Source organism: Schistocerca gregaria, chromosome 1 (genome assembly GCF_023897955.1).
Source record: "Schistocerca gregaria isolate iqSchGreg1 chromosome 1, iqSchGreg1.2, whole genome shotgun sequence".
NCBI lineage: Eukaryota > Metazoa > Arthropoda > Insecta > Orthoptera > Acrididae > Schistocerca > Schistocerca gregaria.
The window spans coordinates 179,679,078-179,698,334 of NC_064920.1; the positions used below are offsets into that span (position 1 = coordinate 179,679,078).

The window sequence follows — 19,257 nt, forward strand, 5'->3', positions numbered from 1 at the left end:
CACCTAAATCTTTCTGTCAGAACTCTGATTTCTCTTATTTTATTTTGATGATCATTCCTACCGATGTAGGTTGGGCTCAACAAAATATTTTTGCATTCGGAAGAGAAAGTTGGTGACTGAAATTTCGTAAATAGATCTTGCCGCGTCGAAAAACGTCTTTGCTTTAATGACTTCCATCGCAACTCGCGTATCATGTCTGTCACACTCTCTCCCCTATTACGTGATAATAGAAAACGAGCTGCCCTTTTTGCACCCTTTCGATGTCCTCCGTCAATCTCACCTGGTAAGGATCCCACAACACGCAGCAATATTCTAACAGAGGACGAACGAGAGTAGTGTAAGCTGTCTCTTTAGTGGACTTGTTGCATATTCTAAGTGTCCTGCCAATGAAACGCAACCTTTGGCCTACCTTCCCCACCATATTATCTATGTGGTCTTTCCAACTGAAGTTGTTCGTAATTTTAACACCCAGGTACTTAGTTGAATTGACAGCCTTGAGAATTGTACTATTTATCGAGTAATCGGATTCCAACGCATTTCTTTTGGAACTCATGTGGATCGCCTCACACTTTTCGTTATTTAGTGTCAACTGCCACCTGCCATAACATACAACAATCTTTTCTAAATCGCTTTGCAACTGATACTGGTCTTCGAATGACCTTACTAGACGGTAAATTACAGCATCATCTGCGAACAACCTAAGAGAACTGCTCAGATTGTCACCTATCTCATTTATATAGATCAGGGATAGCCGTATCTTCACAATTGTGGATTTGGAGCGTCTTTTAAATTGTGTGTGTTTTTCATTAACGCCCCTTCTTAAAGAATCACGCAGCTCGCAAAACCAATAGGCTTACTTGCAGTATGTCTGTAACGCTATTAAACAGCTGCCTTAACAGTACCAGCACAGCCATGATGTATATTTTACACTGGACTACACTTTCGGAATTCTCTCTTGCTACGTAAGGGTTTGCCTTTTGACGAAATTGGCTTTTTTCTGGTTTTTGATCGTTAATCCGTTGTACCGACTTGCTGGCCGAACTGCGCGCGTGTCTCGGGCATCTTGTGTGATCGCCATTTCACTACCTGAGCTTGTGGCTTTCCCACCTTCGCTACTCTACACAAGTCACAAGACACGATTCCGTCTTTTTTTGTTGAGAAATTAGGAATGCCAACAACCGTACTTTTTATAAAACGTATGAATTACATGTCGTTTCGACGCTATATTGGTTGTCTGTCTCCTTAACCGAGTGCTCAGCGTGTCTGGCTGTCACGAGCGGGTCTGGGTTCCATTCCTGGCCAAGTCGAAGATTTTTTTTTTCGCTCGGAGACTGGGTGTTACGTGGTCCTCATTATCATTTCATCACCATCATCGACACACAAACCGTGCAGTGTGACGTCATCTGAAAAGACAACTCGGCGGCCGAACTACCCCAGGTGAGGCCTCCCCACGATCAATGTCATACGACCATTTCATTTTATTTGACTACATTCCCGTGATCTTCAGGCCGCTATGCAAAGCGAATGGTGATATCCAAACCCACCAGTGCATTATGACAGGTATCATGTACATTCATGTACTGTTAGATGGCTGAAGTAAGTGTGTTGTGTACATAGAAATCCATGAAACCAGTGAATAACATCGTACCTCACCATTTATTTACATAGATGCCTGAAGATGTGTTGTGTACATAGTTCTGCATAGTCAGCGCATACACAGCTTTCCCACTAGAGCGCACCCTGCGAAGCACAACAACGCAGGCGCAGCGCTCGTCCGTCTCTGCACTATGAGATGGCGCTGCCTTAGAGACGGACCAAATTCTGCTTCCGCCGATCCGCGTATTAATATGTAACGCAGCCAATGATATTGCTGCTAATGTAGAACCTTTTCTCCTCGCGGATCACACTCACGCAGTGATACCTGAATGCGCGAGGTATTATAACGAGCGTACAGACCTCCGATTAGTCAGTGTGTACCAGTCTGCATTAGTCTGTACCAGTCTATAGTCATGTTTCAGTCTGTGCCCAACAAGATTGCCGTGTTGCTGTACATAGCCATGAAGATAAATGTATAGACACTTTTGTCAAGTATCAGAGATATGTGAGAATAAGAGTAACATACCAAGACCAAAGGAACTTCAGATTGTCAATTGTAAACAGCATCCAGAATCAAGTTACGTAATGACTGTGCTTTTTATTATTTTAATAAATGTGTGTGAAAATTAATCAAGTTCTGTTTAAAGTTGGTCACCGTCAATCTGCTACTCTAAGCGTGCAAGTGGCATTTATATCGTCTGACCTAACGGCAGAAGATAAACACGCCACGATAATACCACGAGACATATTGCTCACACTCGCCTAGTCAAATCTTCTGATGGTGAGTGTACCAAAGGTCTTACAGTACGCACACCACAAGATGACACTAATTTAGTGTTGAAACTGTTTTATATAGAGTACGACTATTGGTGTTTCTACAAGTTTATGACCTGGAGCAGTCCCACGACCACTTCAGTGATGGATCGGCTTAAACAACTCTGTCTCGTCTGGTTGCAAAGTGTTCCTGCATCGTGACTGACCTCTGGACAGTGACCTGTTGCGGTGTTTGCAGGGCGGCGTTCGTGTTCCGGCAGCCGCCGCTGTCGCTGGTGAGCAACCTGTTCACGCTGCCCTTCAGCCGCGCCGTGTGGGCCTCGGCGGCAGCGCTGGTGGCGATGTGCGCCGCCCTGCTGCTGGCCGCCACCCGCTGGGAGTGGCACCGCGGAGACCCGCAGCTCACGGCATACCTGCAGCAGTTCCACGCGGCCGGCGCGCAGCTGCGGGACAAGTGGGGCGAGGTCGCCATGCTCGCCGTGGGCGCCGTCTGCCAGCAGGGTGAGACTTTCTGTAACTGGTAAAAATAAAAGACCCAACAATGTGACTACTCGTAGCCCATGCAGCTTTAAAAACCGTTACTCTCAATAAAACTTTAAACTTCGGTAAGGATGAATAATATTTTAAACTGGTGGTAATTATATATTGACAAAAAAAATCGCCACACCAAAAAGTAATTAATTAAGAGTAATGGAACTTCCTGGCAGATTAAAGCTGTGTGCCGGGCCGAGACTCGAACTCGGGAACCTTGGCCTTTCGAGGGCGAGTGCTCTGCCATCTTTTGTTTTTTTATTGTCAATAAACATCACTCTGTGAAAAGGAACATGTAGATCATTTCATGGTATAGTATTTGCATTACATATTGAGTGGTGAGAGAAGCGTGAGGTTCATTATCAACTGTCAAATGTGCACACCGACTGCACCTGGCACATCCCAACTGCGTGGGGGGTCGAGGAAGACTGCCTGAAGATAGTTGGCAAAGGTTTTCCGATAATGTGACCATCTATGAAGCTCATTGTGGGCTTGCTGCAAGAAATACCAAAAGTCAAGTCGCAACTTGCCAGCATCTCCATAGAGGCACCCGATCGTCTAACCTTTGACCCAAATGATAGACTGCGATTTAGTCGCCGGAAAGCAGTCACTCTCCGGATGTAAGAAGGAAGCAGGTGTAACATGTTGCGGGGTCACACGGAGGTAGCAAGCCACCATCTGTCTTCCTAGGAGCCAGACGATCTCCACCGCGATACAAGTTAAGCGGTGATGGTCGTCATCCGCTTGGTGACATTTCGGGCACAGTGGAGTGTCCAGTAGTCCAGTCGCATGGAGCCGTTGGTTGGTGTTGAACTTGCCACAGGCGACAGGAACCACAGTGCCCGAACGAAGGTAGAAAGGACTTTTTGGTGCACATGTCTCCAAATCTTCGGCCAATGCAACCTGCAGTGTTGGGAGTTCAATGACATTACGACTTATCCGTCGTAGCAGCCAAACATAAAAATCCTTTGCGCATGGAGGTCTCGTGCGCGGTAGCTCGTCTCTGATATAACTAAGTTCCACGATAAATGTTGATACATGTGCAAAATGTGACGTAATGTTGCCCATCGCCACCGGAGGTGCGAGGGACGCTGGAACAAGGAGATCCACTAGGCGGGATGTGAAGGAATCATCCCTGCTACGCCATTGCTTGTACATCGTGGCTAGAAGGAGCGCCGTCGCTCGGCAGTGAACATTCGTAAGTCCGAGTCCCCCCTTGTCCGTAGGGAGCGTGAGCGTTGCGTATCGCACCTTGAGGGGCTATCCAATCATCACAAAGTAGTCTAGTGCTGATTGAAGTCGACGTCAGAGCGTGAGTGGTAGGGGCAGGATCTGCGAAATATGCACCATTCGAGAAACCACATAAGTGTTCAGATACTCAACTCGCTGCAAAGGATCAAGGCGCCGTAGGAGATGTTGTCGGACCATAGTACGTGTTGTCTGTAAAATACTTCGCTAGTTAACTGCCGCAGTGTGGTTTTTAAAGTCTGTGCCGAGATAAGTGATTCGTTGCACATAAGGAAACGGAATGATTTCTTCCGGCGTAAGGCCCCTTCCAACCGGCATTGCCGCCAATTTGTTCATGTTCACTGCACTACCCGCATAAGCACGACACTTCAAGGTGTAGCCCCGCAGTTCCACCCCAGAAAGAGAATTTGTTAGCCTCCCAATTAATGGTTCCAACGCTATCCCGAACAGCAGCATCGAAAGAGGGCAGCCGTGGCGAATTGATCGTCGAATTTGAATGGGCCCTGCTATACGCCCATAAACCTGTACCAAGGATTGTGCGCCCCCATAAATCATTTTAAGGAGACCAGTGAAACGGTCTGGAAATCCCATTTGTTCCATTATAGCGTACAGATAGTTGTGGCGCACCTTATCAAAAGCACTGTGAAAATCAACCGTAACCATCGCCGATTTAAGCCGGCACCCCTCCGCTTGCGCTATCACATCACGGCATTCGCCAGTAGCTGTTTGCACATTTACCGATCCACCCGGTGTCGTCAGTTCTGGAGAGCGATGGCCCAAATGGCTCTGAGCACTATGCGACTTAACTACTGAGGTCATCAGTCGCCTAGAACTTAGAAGTAATTAAACCTAACTAACCTAAGGACATCACACACATCCACGCCCGAGGCAGGGTTCGGACCTGCGACCGGAGCGGTCGCTCGGCTCCAGACTGTAGCGCCTAGAACCGTACGGCCAATCCGGCCGGCTCTGGAGAGAGAAAGCTACAAATTAATATACGACATTGGGTCGCTAGCAACCGTACAAAGATCTTATAGTCGGAATTAAGCAGGGTCATGGGCGATAATGTGTGACCGTAATCCCTGGCTTCGGTTTATGTACTGGCACCAAAACCGGTGGAATAGGCGCATCGGAATTTATTATCTCGTTGTACATTTCCGTCAATCGCCGTGCCATTTCGTTGCGAAATTCTCGGTAAAATTCAGTAGGAAGCCCATCAATGCCTGGGGACCGATTCAACGCACCTTGTGCTATCGCATCATGTACGTCCTCACAGCTAATGGCTTCCAGTAAGGTTCCCGCGGGTTCCACCGTCAGTGTACGGCATACGTGCGTGGCTATACGGTCGAGGTCATCGACAGGGGCTGCTTCTTCCAGATAGATGTGTTGGTAATGGTCGACAAATGCTGAGACAATGTCCGCTTGACGCGTCATTCTTCGGTCTTCGCGGGTAATTAATTCCCGTATCAAAACGCGTCGTCGGTGCTTTCGTTCATTCACGACGTGGTGCATGGAAGGAATCTCGTACCTTATCGTATCGTGACATCTGGCGCGCAACATGGTTCCCTGAAGACGTTTCCGAGCTAAAGCCACTAGTTTAGCTTTTATCCTTTTCCGTTTGATCCAGATATCCTGTCCCGGCCGACCATCATCCAGGTCGCGCAGCGCTGCAAAATAAAACTCGGTCGTACGGCGGCGCCATTCTGCCGTCTCCCTGCTATATGAGATGAACGTACGGCGAAGCGCCGGTTTAGCACAAGTCAGCCACCAATCAAGAATCGTCTCATACCTTCCAACCCTTCGCTCGCACATCGTTCATGTCTCAAGCATCCGTTGACGGCATTCAGGATCGTGTAGAGGTTGAATGTTTAGTTTCCACGGGGCCTTACTTTTCCACACCTCTCTACGGGGCGTGAGATATAAATGTGATCTAATCTGCTGGCCGAATGACTTGTCACATAGGTGTATCCCGGTGCATCTCCATGTCGTAATTCCCACGTGTCACTAAGTACAAGGTCGTTGACAACGATTCGCAACTCCTGGCTGATGTTTGCTTGCGGCCATTGGTCTTTCTGGCTGAGAACACAGTTGAAATCTCCACCAATTATTACACATCCATAACGTCCATGGAATAGTGGGGCAATGTCTTGTACATAAAATCGCGCCCTTTCCCGCTACCGGTTATTTCCCGACGGTGCATAAAGAGTGATGATGCGTGTCCCAAACGTCGTGAAAGCCATTCCCCTGGCCGACGGAATATAACAAACGTTTTCCACTGGGAATCCATCTCGCACGTAAACTGACACCTCACTCCCACTGTCATCTCCACGTGACGAATAGGACTGGTAGCCTGCGATGTATAGGAATGCAGCTATGTGGACTTCCTGTAGCAAAGAAAAATACACATCAGATGCCCAAATCGTTTCCTTCAGTAGGTGTATTTTGGCCGGTGAACGCTCGTCATTTATATTTAATGTCGCAATACGGTTAGCATGGCGTTAAATCCCACTCTGTCGAGGCGCAACAACATCTCCCTCCATGGCGCTGGGGGCTGAGTTAGAAGACGTTCTCCCGCCCCTCTCCCTTCACCTTCAGCAATTATTAGGCCGTCTTCGTGAGCGTCGGCTGCCTCTGTATGACGTCCGGCGTCTCCTCAATATCGCCATACTACGTCTTTTCAGGCAGTGATATATTCGTGTCCATAGCCACAGCATCTGCGTCTGGAGAGCCAACTGGTTGTGATTCCTCTTCAGCATCACCACGTCCCGCTACCGTCAATGTGACAGACCGCTGCCGGTCTGATCGAACGGTTTCCATTGCCTCATCCTGTTTGGTAGAGGCTGTTGTGTCGTCTTGGTCCACAGGCACATCTTCGTCGGGGCAAGGGGAGTCATCCCGAGGAGATGTAATGCGACGCCGCCGTTTCCTCCTTTTCGGGGAACGTTGTTTGCGTGACCTTCCTTCCGTGTCCTCAGATTGTAGGGAATCACGACTGCCCGACAGAAAAGCATCCGTAGGGACTGGAAGTGTTTCGAGTCCCATCGTTGTACCTGGCGGGAGTTCGGTCGAAATTGATGTTGTCGTCACAGAGTGCGTTCTAGACGGAACAGCATCCGTAGTAGCCGGAACTGCTTCGGGTACTATCGTTGTGCTTGGTGGGAGTTCGATTTCAACTTATGCTGTCGCCGTAGATTGTATGCTCGATGCAGCAGCATCCTCTGTGATCCCGACGTCTGCCACAAGGTTTCGGAGAGTGCCATCTTGATCTTCCACCGGGGCTGTGTCCTTTCGGTCATCAGCGGACGCAGGTGATGGTTTTGGCATAAGTGATCGGTAGTACTGTCATCGCCGGCGACGGCTCCCGCACATCTGAAGGCAGTTGCGTAATCCGCCGTTGCATACAGTTCAACCTGAGGTGTCCCTCCTGGCCACAGCCAGAACATGTACGTGGTTGACCATCGCAAATCACCACCGCCCGACATCCACCAATTGTCACTTAGGACGGTACATGCTTCTGAATATCAATAGTGGTCTATCGCACTTCCTGGCAGATTAGAATTGTGTGCCGGGCCGAGACTCGAACTCAGGATCTTTGCCTTTTGCGGGCAAGTGCTCTACCATCTGAGCTACCCAAGCACGTCCTCACAGCTTTCTCTCATACCATATCAGCGAGACTCCGCTGCAGAGTGAAAGTCTCATTCTGGAAACGTCCCCTAGGCTGTGGATAAGGCATGTCTCCGCAGTATCCTCTCTTCCAGAAGTGTTAGTTCTGCAACGTCAATAGGAAAGCTTCTGTGAAGTTTGGAAAGTAGGAGACGAGATACTGGCAGAACTAAGCTGTGAGGACGGGGCGTGAGTCGTGCTTGGGTAGCTCAGATGGCAGAGCACTTGCCCGCGAAAGGCAAAGCTCCCGAGTTCGAGTCTCTGCCCGGCACACAGTATTAATCTCCCAGGAAGTTTCATATCTGCGCACACTCCGCTGCAGAGTGAAAATCTCATTCAAGAGTAATGGAGTTTCGGGATTACATATGTCTGATAACTTATTTAAGAGATAGATATTGCAAGATCACAGGTTAATGTCAGGGTGAGAAAAGCCATTGCAAATGTGAAATACTGGTACAATTACAGCCTGTGTAACCGTCAGAATGTGGAACGCAAGCTTGCAAACGTGCATTATCCTGTTGGAAAACGGCCCCTGGAACGCTGTTCAAGAACGGCGGTACAACAGATCGAATCACCAGAACGACGTACAAAGATTCACTCACGGTTGTGGGGAAACTACGAGAGTGCTCCTACTGTCATAAGAAATCGCACCCGAGACCATAATTCCAGATGTAATTCCAGTGTGTCTAGTATGATGACAGAGTGGTTGCAGGTCCTCAACTGGCCTCCTTCTAACCAACACACGGTCATCACTGGCACCGAGGCAGAACCAGCTTTCATCGGAGAAGGCAACAGACTTCCACCCTACCCTCCAATGAGCTCTCGCTTGACACCAATGAAGTCGCAAATGGCGGTAGTTTGGGGTCAGCGGAATGCACGCCACAGGACGTCCTTGAAGCAACCGATGTGTAACAGTTCGTTGCGTCCCTGTAGTGCCAACTGCTGCTCACACTGCTGCTGCAGAGGCAGTTCGATGTGCCAGAGCCGTACAATGGTCTTCCCTCTACATTCCTACATTCCTGCCAAGTCTTCCTGCAGAAGAAATATCCAGTTCCTGGTAGCCTTCTTGCACCAACTCGTTCAAACTCAGTGAGGTTTTGATAACGGATTCTTTGTCACTGTAATGGCATATTAGACTAACCTAAACTTACCACGCCCAATCTCAAAGGTAACTAACGCCCACGAGCGTTTCAGCATGTATTTAAAGCAAACCTGATTTGCATTCTCATAGCACCAATCTTATACGACTGGCGCGAAATCTGAACAGACATCATCTTTTAGATGTACACTCATGCTCATAAATTTATGATAGTTGCAGAATGTGGTGCCACACAACGTGGCACTACACAAAACTGGCGCTAATAGCTTATGCACATAGGGAACACAAACGACACAGGTCTTTAAGTCCACGTTATTGATGATAAGTTGTGAAAGCCGTCACGAAACACATATGCTACAAAACGCTAGTGTTTCCTGCGCATGTATCCCGACATCAATATGGGAGATGATCACAATGCACACGTACACAGGTCGCGCAACGGGTTGGCATACTCTGGATTAGGTGGTCGAACAGCTGATGGAGTATAGCCTCCCATTCTTGCACCAGTGCCTGTCGGAGCTCCGGAAGACGTGCAGCTATACGTCGACTGAGAGCATCACAGAGGTGCTCGATGGGGTTTAGGTCTGGAGAACGGGCAGGCCACTCCATTCGCCTGATATCCGTTCAAGATACTCCTCCACGATGGCAGCTCGGTGGGGTCGTGCGTTATCATCCATCAGGAGGAAGGTGGGACTCACTGCACCCCTGAAAAGACAGACATCCTGGTGTGAAACGACGTCGCGATACACCTGACCTGTTACATTTCCTCTGTCAATGACATGCAGGGATGTACATGCACCAATCATAATCCCAACCATCAAACCACGACCTCCATACAGGTCCCTTTCAAAAAGGACATTAACTGGTTGGTATCTGGTTCTTAGTTCACGCCAGATGAAAGCCCGGCGAGAATCACTGTTCAGACTATACTTGGACTCGTCTGTGAACATAAACTGGGACTACTGTTCCAATGACCATGTACTGTGTTCTTGACACCAGGCTTTATGGGCTCTCCTGTAACCATGGGTCAGTGGAATGCACCTTGTAAGTCTCTGGGCGAATAAACCATGTCTGTTCAGCGTCTGTAGACTGTGTGTCTGGAGACAACTGTTGCAGTGGCTGCGGTAAGGTCCCGAGCAAGGCTACTTGCAGTACTCCGTGGCCGTATGTGGACACTGATGGTGAGATATCGGTCTTCTTGTGGTGCTGTACACTGTGGATGTCCCGTACTGTAGCGCCTGGACGTGTTTCCGGTCTGCTGGAATCGTTGCCATAATCTTGAGATCACACTTTGTGGCACACGGAGGGCCCGTGCACCGACCTCCTGTGTTTGACCAGCCTCCAGTCGCCCTAGTATTCCACCCCTCATAACGTCATCAATATGTGTTCTCTGAGCCATTTTCAACACACAGTCACCATTAGCACGTCTGTAAACTTACTCGCTGCACCGTACTCTGACATGCACCAACACACCTCTGCGTATGTGGACTGCTGCCAGCGCCACCGTGCGACGACCGTAGGCCAAATGCACAACATGGTCATACCCCGAGTTGATTCAAACCCACAAACCACCCACCAGAGCGTTGGTTCACCGTGTATCAGCATTATCCTTAATTTATGAGCATGAGTGTCGTATCACGCCAACCAGCTTTAGTTTATGTCACGCAACTCCTTCTAGGTGTAGTGATTTCTTTTTCAGTTGTTGTAATGATGATGAGCGCATCAAATGGGAGCCCGTTAAGGTTGGTGGTGATGGTGATTGGTGCGGTCATCAGGAATTTCAATGACCAGATAAAGAGGTGGGAGGGACAGCTTGTGAATAAGGACTTGATTAAGATCTAAGGCAGACTGTACTATGTGACCTATGTAAGGGTAGACGAGACGTGATTTTAAACCAGATAAATAGGAACTGACGGACATATACAAATAAATTAATAAGAGACGGTACTGATACCCAACTGCGCACAAAACAGGCCAGAACACTTTACGGAAGCAACGAGAAATCTAAAACAACTCAAAATCTCCAAAATTCGCTAAGTTTTACACAAGTTGGAAATTTAGCACGAAATTCAAGACAAAATACTGTTAAGAGCTTCCACAACGAAAGTATATCTCGAAATATGGCACAAAACCTAATGAGATTCTGGTCGTATGTATAATATACCTGCTGCAAGACGCAATCAGTGCCTTCACTTCGCGATAACAGTGGTGATCTTACTGATGACAGAGCTACTAAAGACGGTTTTCCGGAATTCCTTCACAAGAAGAAATAAATATTCCAGAATTCAAATCAAGAACAACCTCCAGCATCGGTATAGAGAAGCAGATTAAATCATTTATTAAAGGCAAGGCCTCCGACTGAGACTGTATACCAGTTAGGTTCGTTACATACTATGCTAATACAATATCTCTATACTCGGCAGCCATATATAACTGCTCGCTCGTCGACAGATCCGAACCTTAAGACTGAACAGCTGTACAGGTCACACCAACAACCGAGAATGGGAATACGAGTAATCCACTAAATTTCAAACCCATATCAGTAGCCATCGAATTATAGACCCATATCGCTAACGTCGATTTGCAGTAGCATTTTGTAACATATACCGTGTTCGAACATTATGAACTACCTCGAAGAAAATTATTTATTGACAAATAGCCAACAAAGATTCAGAAAATATCACTCTTCTGAAACACAATTAGCTCTTTATCCTCACGAAGTAATGAGTGCTATTGATATGGCATTTCAAATTGAGTCCATACTTTTAGATTTCCAGAGGGCTTTTGACACCATGCCTCGCAAGTAACTTCTAACCAAATTGCGTGCATATGGACTATCGCCTCAATTCTGCGACTGCATTCGTGATTTCTTTGTCTGGAAGATCACAGTTGGTAGTAACTGACGAAGAGTCGTGGAGTGAAACAGGGCGTTATATAGGGCGCATGCTGCTCCTGATCTACATAAACAATTTAGGAGATAATCTAAGCCGCCCTCTTTGATTTTTTGCACATGGTGCTGGCGTTTACCGTCTAGTAAACTCACCAGACGAACAAAATGAACGGCAGAACAAACTAGATAAGAGTTCTGCATAGTGTGAAAAGTGGAATTGACTCTAAATAATGAATTCACATGAGTATTAAAAGAAATTCGCTAAATTTCGGTTACACATTAAATCACACAAATCTAAAGGCCGTAAATGCTGCTACATACTTTTTGATGTTGTGATCTTAAGTGCAGAGACTGGTTGGATACAGCTCTCCATGCTGCTCTACACTGTGCAAGCTTCTTCATCTCCGAGTAACTACTGCAGCCAACACGCTTCTGAATCTGCTTAGTGTATTCATCTCTTGGTCTCCCTCTACGATTTTTACCCTCCACGCTTCCCTCCAGAACTAAATTGGTGATCCCTTGATGTCTCAGACGTGTCCTGCCAACCGATCCCTTCTTCTAGTCAAGTTGTGCCACAAATTCGTTAGGGATTACAATTACGAATAACCTAAATTGGAAAGATCACATAGATATGTTGTCAGGAAAGGAAACCAAAAACTGCAATATATTGGCAGAACATTTAGAAAATGCAACAGGACTGCTAAAGAGACTTCGTACAAGACGCTTGTTCACCCTCTTCTGGAGTCCTGCAGTGGGGTGTGGAATCCACATCAGGACATCGAAAAAGTTGAAAGAAGGGCGGCTCGTTTTGTATTACCGCGAAATAGGGGAGAGAGTGCCACGGATATGATACATGGGATTGATATATCAGTCATTAAAAAAACGCGTTTTATATTGCGATAGGATCTTCTCAGGATATTTAGATCACCTATGTACACAATGAAATCAGAGAAAAAATCAGAGATCACATGGAAACATTTAAGAGCTCGTTTTTTCCGCAAGCTGTTCGAGAGTGTTGGAACGGTACAGAAATACCCTGAAGGTGATTCTGCCAGTCTTTACGGGCACTTAAATGTAGATGGAGATGCATCAGCTTATGCGTCCACCGGCGAGCTGCCTTGAGCCCACATGCACAGGTGGCAAAAACGAGCTTCTCGATATATTCATTTCTGCTACTTTTCATTAATTCCGTCTTTCTTCGATTTACTCTTATGAGCGTGGGATTAATCTGAGATTTTCCCTTCACCCTGTGGCTTCCACCCCCACACTACTGCAGAAGTCAGACAGACGCTCCTAACGTTCTAAAGAGAAATGCCTGAAAAACTTTAATATCTTCTGGAGACGTCCGCTGTAAGGAAATGACACAAAAATTCACAAAATCTCTTACGTAACTAGTGAGATACTTGGGTACTGGAGTAGTGCTAGTTAGTGTAAGAAAAACATGAAACTAACGAAAATTATTATTTATTTTGCAAAAATTCTGTGAAATCACAATGGCACTTTTAGTTATGAATTGAACAGGTTATATCCTGGTTTTTTTTCGGAATGTGAAGTTACCTCTCAAGGATAGGATTCGCTAATGAAATTTCTATACAAAGTTTAAGATTGTTATAGACTTGGCAGAATGGTTGAGAGCCACGCCTACTCAACTTGAATAATTATACGTTAGAATGTTGCTAGGTACCGTCGAGACTGTCGCGTGTGAAATGCAGTGAAGGATACTGTTGTGGAAGAAATATGAGACTCGCAATAGCTGTAGCTCATAATACCATAAGCTGCGATGACTTCCGCCTGCGCCGCTCGCTGCTGACAAATAAGATAACTTTCGTTCCATCTGGATTGACCTTTGCCAATCAAACTCTCCCTACACCTTGATGAAGTCAAGGACTCTTATTCGCCCCTAGTCTAGCTATTAGCGTGGTACACCGGTCAGATAACCAGCCCACCGCGATGCCACTCAAAAATTCGCTCGCAAGCGTTTAACTATAACTCTGTGCGTTCACACTGCACAATAAGTGTGTCGGCCAACACAGTGTACAATGCTTAATCACAAGGACTCAACGTAGAGTCGCACTTAGATTCGCTATCGACAGAGGTACTCTCCCAGTGAAGTACTGAGGAGAGACTTGTTCCTCACTCTTTGAATACACGTACGAGGGCGCACGCTCTCGTTACGTGTTCTCACTCCAAGATCGACAACGGAACGGCCCCTCTCCACACCAGACATGAAAGGGTATATCTTTCGGTCTCTTTCATTACTCCCTCAGCTCAAGACGTTAGAAATATCGTCTACCAATCAGCATTGTTATTCTAAAACGGGAGAATGACGTTTCGTTTAAGGCGACCAATCCGGAAATCCGTAGCATTGGCGTTTGGCGTTTGCTGCCTCCCTGTGAAAATCTCTGAAACTGCATGCTATGTGTAAAGAATGCGTAGGCTGCCCGCTCCCACACAATGTAGCGGAATTTGCTTTTAAGCCGAACACGGGGTCAATCCTCCTTTCCCTCGGGCACACGCTGTCCGCTCCACGGGCGGTCACTGGCCGACATAGATAGGTTGGGTCGTCCTATGAAGGGACCGGAGTCCTGTTGTGCGGTTTCTCTCCCAAACTAAAAGCTCCTATGACTGTCGTGTCTGGAATGTATGTGTGTACGCCAGCCTCGAGTATTTCAACCATGGTGCGCTTACTTGTTATTTGCATATTGTTTACATGAATTCATACAACATTGACTTTATCCTATCGAGTTTGGGTTCGAATGAAGCGTCTTGATGTGCGGAATATGTTTGTGAGGACGGAATATGTAAGCAATTAAGGTCAGGTGACCACGACGTCTTACACTCTCAATCCACATTTTGTTCTTATTAAGACTGTTCAGTCCATCTAACAGATCCTGCAATTCTTCTTCTCTCTCACTGAGGATAGCGATGTCTCAGCGTATCTGATTACTTATATCCTTTCACCTTGAATTTTAATCCCACTCTTGAGCCTTTCCTTGCTTTCTACATTGCTTCTTCGACATATGGATTGAACAGTTGGGGCGAAAGGCTACATCACTGTCTCCCCCTGTTATTGTTTTTTCTTGGTTCTTGTACATATTGTATATTACCCGTTTTTCCCTATAGCTTAACCATATTTTTCCCAGATTTTGGGACATCTTGCGCCATTTCATATTATCGGACTCTTTCTTAACTGTCTGTAAAACTTCACACCCCTACGTCGTATGTGTGGTGTCATGAGAGATGCTGAACATGGATTAACGTAGATTCGACATTATGCAAACTCTTTCAACTAGAAAATATCCATATGTTGCAGGTTCTTACGTTCTATGCACTGTTAAGGAAACAAGAAAGAGGACCCTCCTGGAAAAACTTGAAATCAATAAACATATTACCCACGTTGCTAACTTAGCATTAAATGACCAAACCCGATTTCCTTGTTCTTCTCTGTAAAATTTACTTACACAAATAATGAAGTAGTTTTTGATTGAGTCGAATGTAAACATTTCTTCGTGACATAATAATGCAATACTTTCCATTAAAAACACGCTAGATGTCATCTTTTTTTGTATCTTTTGCATCCTCTGCATACTTCTTTTTTAAGTCGCAGGTCATTTTTATCTGTGGCTGCCACATTCAGTTATCACCTGAAGATTGCCATTGCAGCGAAGAGCTAGTTCATGACCAAATAAATAGAAGTTTTTTGGGAAAGTGTTACCTATTTAATATTATTGATACGTTCTGGTAAGCATAGACCGAAAAATTCAGTGAAAAATAGAACATCATTTGAGTTTAACAATACATACAAAGCAAACAACAGCCGCGCAGGGTAGCCGTGCGCTCCCAGGCGCCTTACCACGGTTCGCGCGGTTGTCTCTGTCGGAGGTTCGAGTCCTCCCTCAGGCATGGGTGTGTGTGTTGTCCTTAGCGTAAGTGAGTTTAAGATAGTTTAAATAATGTGTAAGCCTAGGGACCGATAACCTCAGCAGTTTGGTCCCATAGTAACTTACCACAAATTTTCAAAGAAAAGCAAACAACTCACATTAAAACAATATGGTGGATAGAGGGAATACCTGATATTCCATAGTATGATTTAGTGACACAGTTTATCATATATTCCATCAAACGGAGGTACAGTGGTATGACTGTAGCAGAGGATTATATGAAGTAGATTATTAAGCTAATAAACCAACTTTATTTGATTCTTTGTTGGCATAAATGCCAATTACATCATGAAATAACTGACAAGTCAGTGTGAGACGAAGAATATTTATTACTCTTTTCAGCGCGTTAAACGATCTCTTCGGCTGAGCCACAGATACCGACAGGGAACAAAATGTTCTGAAAGCAAAGCTGACGTTTGGGAAAACATTGCTAATTTTTATTAAAGAATTGCATTTAGTAGTTGAAGTGGAGTCAGTTACCACAGTTGGCGTTGAATTGTTTTCAGATTATTCTTTTTTTTTCACTGTATTATCTGAGACGTGGTCACTATACACTTCATATCACATTTTGGTAAGAGCACTGCATTGGGGGAATTCATTACCCTAACAGCGGCATACAGGGTGTTACAAAAAGGTACGGCCAAACTTTCAGGAAACATTCCTCAAACACAAAGAAAGAAAATGTGTCCGGAAACGCTTACTTTCCATGTTAGAGCTCATTTTATTACTTATCTTCAAATCACAATAATCATGGAATGGAAACACACAGCAACAGAACGTACCAGCGTGACTTCAAACACTTTGTTACAGGAAATGTTCAAAATGTCCTCCGTCAGCGAGGATACATGCATCCACTCTCCGTCGCATGGAATCCCTGATGCGCTGATGCAGCCCTGGAGAATGGCGTATTGTATCACAGCCGTCCACAATACGAGCACGAAGAGTCTCTACATTTGGTACCCGGGTTGCGTAGACAAGAGCTTTCAAATGCCCCCATAAATGAAAGTCAAGAGGGTTGAGGTCAGGAGAGCGTGGAGGCCATGGAATTGGTCCGCCCCTACCAATTCATCGGTCACCGAATCTGTTGTTGAGAAGCGTACGAACACTTCGACTGAAATGTGCAGGAGCTCCATCGTGCATGAACCAGATGTTGTGTCGTACTTGTATAGGCACATGTTCTAGCAGCACAGGTAGAGTATCCCGTATGAAATCATGATAACGTGCTCCACTGAGCGTAGGTGGAAGAACATGGAGCCCAATCAAGACGTCACCAACGATGCCTGCCCAAACGTTCACAGAAAATCTGTGTTGATGACGTGATTGCACAATTGCGTGCGGATTCTCGTCAGCGCACACATGTTGATTGTGAAAATTTACAATTTGATCACGCTGGAATGAAGCCTTTGCACTGAAATGACGATTGACACATTGTTGGATGAACCATTCGCAGAAGTGTACCCGTGGAGGCCAATCAGCTGCTGATAGTGCCTGCACACGTTGTACACGGTACGGAAACAACTGGTTTTCCCGTAGCACTCTCCATACAATGACGTGGTCAACGTTACCTTGTACAGCAGCAACTTCTCTGACGCTGACATTAGGGTTATCGTCAACTGCACTAAGAATTGCCTCGTATGTTGCAGGTGTCCTCGTCGTTCTAGGTCTTCCCCAGTCGCGAGTCATAGACTGGAATGTTCCGTGCTCCCTAAGACGCCGGTCAACTGCTTCGAACGTCTTCCTGTCGGGACACCTGCGTTCTGTAAATCTGTCTCGATACAAACGTACCGCGCCACGGCTATTGCCCCGTGCTAATCCATACATCAAATGGGCATCTGCCAACTCCGGATTTGTAAACATTGCACTGACTGCAAAACCACGTTCGTGATGAACACTAACCTGTTGATGCTACGTACTGATGTGCTTGATGCTGGTACTGTAGAGCAGTGAGTCGCATGTCAACACAAGCACCGAAGTCAACATTACCTTCCTTCAATTGGGCCAACTGGCGGTGAATCGAGGAAGTACAGTACATACTGACGAAACTAAAATGAGCTCTAACATGGAAATTAAGCGTTTCCGGACACATGTCCACACAACATCTTTTCTTTATTTGTGTGTGAAGAATGTTTCCTGAAAGTTTGGCCGTACCTTTTTGTAACACCCTGTATATTAAGAACAGTAAAACCAAGACCGAACCTTGCGGCACTCCATTTTGAGAAATCGTCAGTTTTTTGCATATTATGTGAACTGCTTTTTTCAACTTTCTGCACTCTTCCAGTTAGGCGTGATATAAACCATTTGAGCGCTGTCCCATTCATACGACAGTACTTGAGCTTATCTAGAAGTATTCAGCGCTTAAAAAGAAACGGTCAAATTTTATATACGATATGATCAAAAATGTCTGTACACCCCATTCTGATGTGGAATCAACCACTAGATGTCGCTACAGGCGGTCCTGTCAGTATGAAGAGATGGGGAGTATTGTATTTTCAGCAGACTAGCAGTAACAGCAGGATGGGTCGGTCAGAGCAGCTCAGTGACTTCGAACGTCGACTTGTCATTGGACGTCACGTAGGCAACAAATCCATCTGGCACGTTTCAACCATTCTAAAGATGGGCAAGTAGACTGTCGGTAACGTGACTGTGAAGTGGAAAGCGCGGGCACAGCCACAGCTAAAGCATCACCAGACAGTCCTGATATTCTGACGGACAGTGATCCAGGAGCATTGCGAACTGTGGCTGTAAAAATCAGATGAAATCAGGTGAAAGACTCACTATGGGTTACAGAATGCTGCTAGTAATCCAACTAGCGCAGTAACTGCGCGTAAAGAGTTAAAAAGAGCAGGATAAAATGATTGAGCAAGTCGTCATAAGCCACACATTTCTGTAGGCAGTGCTAAACGACGATTATGATGTTGTAGAGAGAAAAGCCACTGGACAGTGGATGACTGAAAATGAGTGATTAGGAATGGGTAAATCACCCTAGATCCCGTGGTAATGCGATGGAAGTGTCTGTGTTCAGCGAATGCCTCTGTAACAGTGGTTATCAACTTGGTGGTAATTACTCCCTGAAGGGTAAAATGTAATTTTGTTGGGTTAAAAACAAAAGGACTCAATTGTATTTCGGTCACAAAATAGAATTATTTTTAAAAGGTCAGTACTATTATCACTATTTTCTAAGACTGTAAAACTGATTATATAAATTACCTGATAGTTATTCTTTTTTTCAAATGCGTGAATTGGTACGTATCACAGTTTGGTGGAGGTTACTTGTTGTGCACCACACGCATGCTTTGTACCATGCATATTCGACAGTGAAACTGAAGCACATATATTTCATGGAGCATGCTTAAATAGCGCATGGGAATGCCTTCCCCACGTTGTAGGTAGTTCCAACACTACATCGGAATTTCCTTCATTATTTACTCCACAAAATTAAACTGACACACAAAACAAGACAGACTACTGTACTACACCGCTGTGGGGCCTGTACTGTTATTACTATTGTTATTATT

At 45.7% G+C, this 19,257-nt stretch overlaps 1 protein-coding gene across 1 annotated transcript in view; it reads left to right on the forward strand.

Moving 5' to 3' along the window:
* The window catches only part of LOC126336338 (probable glutamate receptor), a 77,050-nt gene that overhangs the window by 44,316 nt on the left and 13,477 nt on the right, over window positions 1-19,257 (forward strand). Inside the window, exons 4-5 of the mRNA XM_049999943.1 lie at window positions 2,609-2,777; window positions 2,826-2,871. Of these exons, the coding sequence (XP_049855900.1) occupies window positions 2,609-2,777; window positions 2,826-2,871 (215 nt within the window). The remainder of the gene's footprint in view (window positions 1-2,608; window positions 2,778-2,825; window positions 2,872-19,257) is intronic.